Below are 9,899 nucleotides of genomic sequence, written 5' to 3' on the forward strand. Positions count from 1 at the left end.
AGGAGAGAAGAGGGACAGGAGAGGAGCGGGACAGGAGAAGGAGAGGGACAGGAGAAGGAGAGGGACAGGAGAGGGACAGGAGAGAAGAGGGACAGGAGAGAGGAGCGGGACAGGAGAAGGAGAGGGACAGGAGAAGGAGAGGGAAAGGAGAGGGACAGGAGAGAAGAGGGACAGGAGAGGAGAGGGACAGGAGAAGGAGAGGACAGGAGAAGGAGAGGGACAGGAGAGGGACAGGAGAGAAGAGGGACAGGAGAGGAGCGGGACAGGAGAAGAAGAGGGACAGGAGAAGGAGAGGGACAGGAGAGGGACAGGAGAGGAGAGGGACAGGAGAGGGACAGGAGAGGAGAGGGACATGAGCAGGAGAGGGACAGGAGAGGAGAGGGACAGGAGAGGACAGGGACAGGAGAGGAGAGGGACAGGAGAGGAGAGGGACAGGAGAAGGAGAGGGACAGGAGAGGGAGAGGGACAGGAGAGGGACAGGAGAGGGACAGGAGAGAAGAGGGACAGGAGAGGAGCGGGACAGGAGAAGGTGAGGGACAGGAGAAGGAGAGGGACAGGAGAAGGTGAGGGACAGGAGAAGGAGAGGGACAGGAGAAGGAGAGGGACAGGAGAAGGAGAGGGACAGGAGAGGAGAGGAGCAGGAGCAGGAGAGGGACAGGAGAGGAGAGGGACAGGAGAGGAGAGGGACAGGAGAAGGAGAGGGACAGGAGAGGAGAGGGACAGGAGAGGAGAGGGACAGGAGAAGGAGAGGGACATGAGAAGGAGAGGGACAGGAGAGGGACAGGAGAGGAGAGGGACAGGAGAAGGAGAGGGACAGGAGAGGAGAGGAGAGGGACAGGAGAGGAGAGGGACAGGAGAAGGAGAGGGACAGGAGAGGGACAGGAGAAGGAGAGGGACATGAGAAGGAGAGGGACAGGAGAGGGACAGGAGAGGAGAGGGACATGAGAAGGAGAGGGACAGGAGAGGGACAGGAGAAGGAGAGGGACATGAGAAGGAGAGGGACAGGAGAGGGACAGGAGAGGAGAGGGACAGGAGAAGGAGAGGGACAGGAGAAGGAGAGGGACAGGAGAGGAGAGGGACAGGAGAGGAGAGGGACAGGAGCAGGAGAGGGACAGGAGAGAAGAGGGACAGGAGAGGAGAGGGACAGGAGCAGGAGAGGGACAGGAGCGGAGAGGGACAGGAGAAGGAGAGGGACAGGAGAAGGAGAGGGACAGGAGAGGGAGAGGGACAGGAGAGGAGAGGGACATGAGAAGGAGAGGGACAGGAGAAGGAGAGGGACAGGAGAAGGAGAGGGACAGGAGAGGAGAGGGACAGGAGCAGGAGAGGGACAGGAGAGAAGAGGGACAGGAGAGGAGAGGGACAGGAGCAGGAGAGGGACAGGAGAGGAGAGGGACAGGAGAGAAGAGGGACAGGAGAGGAGAGGGACAGGAGAGGGACAGGAGAGGAGAGGGACAGGAGAGGGACAGGAGAGAAGAGGGACAGGAGCAGGAGAGGGACAGGAGAGGAGAGGGACAGGAGAGGAGAGGGACAGGAGCAGGAGAGGGACAGGAGAGGAGAGGGACAGGAGAGGAGAGGGACAGGAGAGGAGAGGGAAAGAGGGAAAATGGTGAAAAGAATTAAAGCAGAGGGAACAGATCTTGTGTGTGTGTGTGTGTGTGTGTGTGTGTGTGTGTGTGTGCATGTTTGATGGAGTAAGACAGACATTCTAACCTCTAATCCTCCTCCATCCTCTTGATCCTCTGCCTCCTCTCTCTCAGGACTCAGCTCACATCCATTATGTGGAGAGCAGAGCCTCCTCGCAGGCCTTCCAGTTCTTCGTGCCGATTGGTGCTGGGGCCGGACTCCACCTGCCGTCATCCATGTTCATTGGCCAGCCCAACGACAAGCGGGCCTCTCCCGATCTCTCAGCAGACGAACAGCTGGCCTGTCGCTGGAGGAAGGTGAGACACAGGAAGTCATGCAACAGGGGAAACATTTTAGCCTGGGCCCAGATCAGTTTCTGTTGTCTCGCCAACTCCTATGTAATGGTCATTGTCGAGACCAGGAGTTGGCAAGCCAGCACAAACAGATCTGGGACCTGGCTAGGACCATTTTGCTCTGCAGCCAGGTGTTACCATGACATAACTAGACACTACAAAGGTCATTGATTTAACATTTCACAATGACAGTGGTGGATGTTCAACCTTTTCTCTCTTTTACATCATTCTCCCTCTGTCTTCCACCACTCTCCCCCCTCTCATCTCTCTCTCCCCTCATCTCTCTCTCCCCCTCTCTCTCCCCCATCTCTCTCTCCCCTCTCTCTCCCCTCTCTCTCCCCCCTCTCTCCCCCTCTCTCTCCCCCATCTCTCTCTCCCCATCTCTCTCTCCTCTCTCTCCCCTCTCTCTCCCCTCTCTCTCCCCCCCTCTCTCCCCCATCTCTCTCCCCCATCTCTCTCTCCCTCTCTCCCCATCTCTCTCTCCCCTCTCTCTCCTCCCTCCCCCTCCCCTCTCTCCCCCTCATCTCTCTCCCCTCTCTCTCCCCCCATCTCTCTCTCCCCTCTCTCTCCCCCATCTCTCTCTCCCCCATCTCTCTCTCCCCCTCTCTCCCCCGTCTCTTCCCCTCTCTCTCTCCCCCATCTCTCTCCCCTCTCTCTCTCCCCCTCTCTCTCTCCCCATCTCTCTCCCCCATCTCTCTCTCCCCCATCTCTCTCTCCCCCGTCTCTTCCCTCTCTCTCTCCCCCATCTCTCTCTCCCCTCTCTCTCCTCCATCCTCTCTCTCCCTCCCCCTCTCTCTCTCCCCCTCTCTCTCTCCCCACTCTCTCCTCCATCTCTCTCTCCCTCTATCTCTCTCTCTCTCCCTCCATCTCTCTCTCCCTCTCTCTCCTCCATCTCTCTCCCCCTCTCTCCTCCATCTCTCTCTCTCTCCTCCATCTCTCTCTCCCTCTCTCTCTCCTCCATCTCTCTCTCCCTCTCTCTCCCCACTCTCTCTCCTCCATCTCTCTCTCCCCATCTCTCTCTCCTCCATCTCTCTCTCCCCCCTCTCTCTCCTCCATCTCTCTCTCCCCTCTCTCTCTCTCTCTCCTCTCTCTCTCTCTCCCCTCTCTCTCTCCTCTCTCTCTCTCTCCAGTGCCATCTTCTCTTTGAGTCCCTGCAAGACCTTGTGGACCACGTCAACGACTTCCACGTCAAACCTGAAAAGGATTCTGGGTACTGCTGCCACTGGGACGGCTGTGCTCGCAGAGGGCGGGGCTTCAACGCTAGGTGAGATTGACCTCAGATCATGACTGAGATGATTAACTGACCACTGAAATGTGTCCAACATAAGACATTTAGAAGTCCTTCATGAAACCAGTCTTAACACCTCTATGAGCCGTATCATTCAAAACTACCTTCCTCACTTTTCAGAAAGATGTTATGAATTCCTTGCATTGTTCCATAAGGGTATGAGTGTGCACCTGTTATTATACTCAAGTGTGTGTGTGTGTGTGTGTGTGTGTGCAGGTACAAGATGCTTATCCATATCCGTACACACACCAATGAGAAGCCTCACCGCTGCCCCACCTGCAACAAGAGCTTCTCTCGCCTGGAGAACCTCAAGATACACAACCGCTCACACACAGGTTGGTCAGACACTCACACACAGACACTCAGATAGACAGACAGACAGACACTCACACACAGACACTCAGACACTTAGACACTCCGATAGACAGACAGACAGACACACACACAGACACAGACAGACACTGAGAAAGACAGATAGACACTAAGACAGACAGACAGACAGACAGACAGACAGACAGACAGACAGACAGACAGACAGACAGACAGACAGACAGAAAGGCAGACAGACGGACAGACGGACAGACAGACAGACAGACAGACAGACAGACAGACAGACAGACAGACAGACAGACAGACAGACAGACAGACAGACAGACAGACAGACAGACAGATCAATACAAAAGACTGAAAAGATGCCCTCACTGTAAAGTCACACATTCTTTTGTATGCTGTATACACATGAAAACATTCCTTCCTTCATGCAATCTCTAACGCTAAAATAACGAATCAAGTTTATTGAATTGAATAACTTACCTGAATGTCTTTTCTCCTCAGGTGAGAAGCCCTACATCTGTCCATACGAGGGCTGCAGCAAGCGCTACTCCAACTCCAGCGACCGCTTCAAGCACACGCGTACCCACTACGTGGACAAGCCCTACTACTGCAAGATGGCTGGCTGCCTGAAGCGCTACACAGACCCTAGCTCCCTCCGTAAGCACATCAAGGCCCACGGCCACTCTGTAGCCCAGGAGCAAGGCTGTCCGGGTGGGCTGAGCTCCCTGCTCAAGGTGGGTCCCCTGGGGGTGGGGATGGGTGGAAGAGGGGGTAAGCTGGGGGAGTCGGAGCTGAGCTACATCAGTGGGGCCCATATCATCATCCCCAGCGCCGCTGCCGCTCTCCTGGGGGGCCACGCTCTGCAGGGCCTGGCGGGCTCCATGCCTCTATCCCCCCTCGCCCCCCGGCCCCTGGACCTGAGCACGCTGGGGGGGTGCCCCAGCTCCCCTTGCACCACCTCCATCCTGTCCTTCAATGGTTCTCCTCTGAGCCTGGCCACCAAGTCGTCCCTGGGGCTCTCCCCGGCCTTCCCCTCCTCAGCCCTGGGGCTGGGGCCCACCATGGTGCCCGTGTCCCTAGGAGGATCCATGGGGTCGTCCGCCTCAGAGCGCAGGGCCCACCACCACGGGTGTCACCACAAGGGGAAAATTGGGGGGGAGGGGGGGAAGAACAAGCTTTGTGGGGGGGTGCTGAACCTCTCCACGGGGGCCTCTCACGACCCCCTGTCCTGGGTGGTCATCCCCTCCGGCACGGTTGTGCTTAAGCCAGCTGTGGTCAACTAACACACACACACACACACACACACATTCCAGAAGAACTGAAGGGGGGTTGAGAAAATGTAGAAAAAGGTAGAAAAAAATTGACGTGAAAAGAGAGAAAGTCTACTTTCAGGCAACTTAAACTTAACAACAAAGTCCACACCTCAGTTTGTAAAATTGTCTTGGACAAAAAAACTGAGGTATCTGGCACTGCTATCTTGTCATTTATCTAGCACATCTTGGGACCATCAACAACTCATAAATACATTCCAATCATGTGTAATTCTGTATTATTTCATAAGGCTTGAAAAAAATGCAACAGCGGCTCTCCTCACCTCTTCCCCACATTCTCTGTCTCTGGCGTTTCCTTTGTTTCTGGACGGGCTCCATGGAAAGGACAGTCTTCTAATGCTCTGTGTCCTTCCTCAAGCTCCACCTCATGTGTATGTATTGATGACAGTCTTCTAATGCTCTGTGTCCTTTCTCAAGCTCCACCTCATGTGTATGTATTGATGATGTTCATGTTGACAGTGTGCTCTGTGGCCGAGCAGTGAGGTAGACACACAACTGAAACAGTAGGAGGCGCTCACTGCTAGGCTAGCAACACACAGTACGTCCCCAGACCGCTGAAACAGTAGGAGGCGCTCACTGCTCGGCTAGCAACACACAGTACGTCCCCAGACCGCTGAAACAGTAGGAGGCGCTCACTGCTCGGCTAGCAACACACAGTACGTCCCCAGACCGCTGAAACAGTAGGAGGCGCTCACTGCTCGGCTAGCAACACACAGTACGTCCCCAGACCGCTGAAACAGTAGGAGGCGCTCACTGCTCGGCTAGCAACACACAGTACGTCCCCAGACCGCTGAAACAGTAGGAGGCGCTCACTGCTCGGCTAGCAACACACAGTACGTCCCCAGACCGCTGAAACAGTAGGAGGCGCTCACTGCTCGGCTAGCAACACACAGTACGTCCCCAGACCGCTGAAACAGTAGGAGGCGCTCACTGCTCGGCTAGCAACACACAGTACGTCCCCAGACCGCTGAAACAGTAGGAGGCGCTCACTGCTCGGCTAGCAACACACAGTACGTCCCCAGACCGCTGCTTTAAAGGTTACAGAAACTACTTCCTACAAAGTGCTGTGAACACAATTGGACAAACTTCCTGTTTTATCGGAAGTGAAGTCAAACTGATTTAGAAGGGGATTACGGATGAATTGACTGCATCTCCTTACTTTAAATAGTAGGCTGGTGCTATTGGATGTCAATCAGAATGACATCCCACCAAGGAGCACACAACCCACTTCTAGTCAGAACATCAACCCAGGCGATAGTGATATACACCTCACAACTGCTGCTAACCTCTCAAAAACTCTCCTCAAACATGACTGAAACTAAACGTGAGCACTTTGATGACTATTTTTGACAATCTTTTCCCGATTCGGGGAGGGTGACCATCGTGGACCAGCCCTTTCCACAATGACATGTGACGGGCTTGTTGTTGCAAACTAGGGGCTTGTGTAAGGACACAGAGCAACTCAAGTCTTAGAAGGCAGACAAACGGTGTTATATCACCCAGCAAATGACCAATATTCTTCTTCTTCTTCTTCATCACGGTAACGTCTATGGCACAGGTGTTGTTATGTACCCCCCTGGTGGACAGGTGAATTACTCCGGTCAGTCAGCCTCCCAGTCCAATCTATTATTGTCCACAACAACTCTACTTCTAAATGACACAGTGAGTTAAGTACTGGGTATGAAAGGTCCACTGCTGAAGTAACACACTGTGTTGTGGAACAGTGTTTGAAGTGACCTTTCATTAAAAGCAGCTGTGTAAAACAGGTGGCTGTCCAGTGAAGAGTCCTGAGTCCTTGTGGAGTTGGCTGTTGGTTGCTTTGTCCCGAGTTCAACAGTCCCACATTGTGCCAAAAAAGATCCATCCTTGAGGGTAGACTGGGAGCTGTGTATCCTGAACCACGGGGTGTGTGACACAGGCTGATTGACACTATAGGGCTGACTCAAACCGTACCGTGCTGGCTGGGATCTTCTTTTCACAGTGTTCTGTTTAGCATGGTTCAGCATCATGGCGTAACCAGGCCAGGCTGCTACAGTTAGGCATGGTTTGGTCCTACGGTGTGAATCAGGCTTTACTGCTACGTACAGCTGGGCTGGTCACAGGACACAGCCACACTACAAACTGCCTCACTTCACTTTTCCAAGGAAGTGGGGTTCATTCACAGACTTTAGAACAATTGACTGATGTTAGAATCCGTATGGTTGGATTGATGCATTCAACATGCACTTATACCGTACACACCAGTGTCTTTGTTACGTTTTACAAAACATGGACCTGCCAACTTGTACTTGTGGCTCTCTGGAAACATTCTGTCTTTCTCTTTCCATCTTCACTACCTTGGTTTTCCCTTCATTTACGCTCAGGCTTGAAACGGCCACCTTTCTCTGTGGACTCTGGGGTCCTTCCATAAGCTGGCGTCGCAGAGATATGATGGTTGTAGAATGTTGAGTGAACCATGTTATGTGGGTATAGGAGGGGAGGTGAGAGGAGAAGAGGACAGGTGAGAGGAGCATCTCAACACAAGAAACATTCCCCTGAAGAGCCAAATACCCCTCCCCCTCTACTCACTCTCTCTCCATCTTTCTTTAAAGGTCTTACATTTCCATTTTCCATACGGTATGTCCATACTTTATTTTCCATACGGTATGTCCATACTTTATTTTCCATACGGTATGTCCATACTTTATTTTCCATACGGTATGTCCATACTTTATTTTCCATACGGTATGTCCATTCTTTATTTTCCATACGGTATGTCCATACTTTATTTTCCATACGGTATGTCCATACTTTATTGTCCATACGGTATGTCCATTCTTTATTTTCCATACAGTATGTCCATACGGTATGTCCATTCTTTATTTTCCATACGGTATGTCCATACTTTATTGTCCATACGGTATGTCCATACTTTATTTTCCATACAGTATGTCCATACTTTATTTTCCATACGGTATGTCCATACGGTATGTCCATACTTTATTTTCCAAACGGTATGTCCATTCTTTATTTTCCATACGGTATGTCCATACGGTATGTCCATTCTTTATTTTCCATACGGTATGTCCATACTTTATTTTCCATACGGTATGTCCATACTTTATTTTCCATACGGTATGTCCATACTATATTTTCCATACGGTATGTCCATACTTTATTGTCCATACTTTATTTTCCATACTTTATTTTCCATACGGTATGTCCATACTTTATTTTCCATACAGTATGTCCATACTTTATTTTCCATACAGTATGTCCATGATGGTATGTCCATATCTTATTTTCCATACAGTATGTCCATACTTTATTTTCCATACAGTATGTCCATACTTTATTTTCCATACGGTATGTCCATACGGTATGTCCATACTTTATTTTCCATACAGTATGTCCATGACGGTATGTCCATACTTTATTTTCCACACGGTATGTCCATACTTTATTTTCCATACAGTATGTCCATACTTTATTTTCCATACGGTATGTCCATACTATATTTTCCATACAGTATGTCCATACGGTATGTCCATACTTTATTTTCCATACGGTATGTCCATACTTTATTTTCCATACGGTATGTCCATCGTTTTGAGAATAATTACAGTTATGGTAGTTTTTGTTAGTCATTTGTTTGTTCTGTTGTCATTGATGTTCAGACGAGACATTTTGTGATGTTGAAGTTTTGTTTTATATTTCTTGTGATGGCTGCTCTGTAAGTCAGCTTTCTCCCTGGGCTGGCCTGGGATATGGAGGAGCTGTAGGGATGATGGTCCTTCCTGTCCTGAACAGGGTTGTGTTCATTAGGACATGCAACAGAAAACATAAAAACATGTTTTGCAATGGAAAAGTAGTGTTTCTGAACATAGATTGTCCCTTAGTTTTTCATTCCGTTTGGTGCCTAATGAACACGACCCAGGTGAGTGGGGTCAGGGGATGGCCAATTTATAATAATAATCCTTACTGACAATCACACCGTTATAGAAGAGGCCCTGTACAGATCCTCACTATTTAGAGAGAGTACACACTCTCTGAGTCCATCTATTGACAGGGTTTACCTCCAGACCCACACACTCTCTGAGTCCATCTATTGGCAGGGTTTACCTCCAGACCCACACACTCTCTGAGTCCATCTATTGACAGGGTTTACCTCCAGACTCACACACTCTGAGTCCATCCAGGGACCTCCAGACCCACACTCTCTGAGTCCATCTATTGACAGGGTTTACCTCCAGACCCACACACTCTCTGAGTCCATCTATTGGCAGGGTTTACCTCCAGACCCCATCTATCTGAGTCCATCTATTGACAGGGTTTACCTCCAGACCCACACTCTCTGAGTCTATCTATTGACAGGGTTTACCTCCAGACCCACACACTCTCTGAGTCCATCTATTGGCAGGGTTTACCTCCAGACCCACACTCTCTCTGAGTCTATCTATTGACAGGGTTTACCTCCAGACCCACACACTCTCTGAGTCCATCTATTGGCAGGGTTTACCTCCAGACCCACACTCTCTCTGAGTCTATCTATTGACAGGGTTTACCTCCAGACCCACACTCTCTCTGAGTCCATCTATTTACAGGGTTTACCTCCAGACCCACACATGATGTTTATGGTGCTGTCAAAGTGACCATGTGGTCCAGTAGATGGAGTGGTTGTGGTGGTATAAAGGCCCATAGCTACACAGACTGGACACATTAATCAGTGTCCAATTTACACAGCACCATCCAGAGGAGAGGATGGGTTCTGAACTTCTGAATGCAAACATAAAGGGCATCTGTTAGGGATTGGGTTTAACAGACCTAGGGCTAGGCTAGACGAAGGGTTTAACAGACCTAGGGCTAGGCTAGACAAAGGGGTTAACAGACCTAGGGCTAGGCTAGACGAAGGGTTTAACAGACCTAGGGCTAGGCTAGATGAAGGGTTTAACAGACCTAGGGCTAGGCTAGACGAAGGGTTTAACAGACCTA

At 50.8% G+C, this 9,899-nt stretch overlaps 1 protein-coding gene across 1 annotated transcript in view; it reads left to right on the plus strand.

Annotated features, from left to right (window-relative positions):
* LOC135567402 (zinc finger protein GLIS2-like) overlaps positions 1 to 9,088 on the plus strand; it is a 12,812-nt gene extending 3,724 nt beyond the window's left edge. Inside the window, exons 3-6 of the mRNA XM_065014800.1 lie at positions 1,758 to 1,940; positions 3,107 to 3,240; positions 3,481 to 3,599; positions 4,099 to 9,088. Of these exons, the coding sequence (XP_064870872.1) occupies positions 1,758 to 1,940; positions 3,107 to 3,240; positions 3,481 to 3,599; positions 4,099 to 4,880 (1,218 nt within the window). The 3' untranslated portion in view covers positions 4,881 to 9,088. The remainder of the gene's footprint in view (positions 1 to 1,757; positions 1,941 to 3,106; positions 3,241 to 3,480; positions 3,600 to 4,098) is intronic.
* Positions 9,089 to 9,899: the final 811 nt, after the last annotated feature.

This window comes from Oncorhynchus nerka, unplaced genomic scaffold (assembly GCF_034236695.1).
Source record: "Oncorhynchus nerka isolate Pitt River unplaced genomic scaffold, Oner_Uvic_2.0 unplaced_scaffold_2092, whole genome shotgun sequence".
Lineage (NCBI taxonomy): Eukaryota > Metazoa > Chordata > Actinopteri > Salmoniformes > Salmonidae > Oncorhynchus > Oncorhynchus nerka.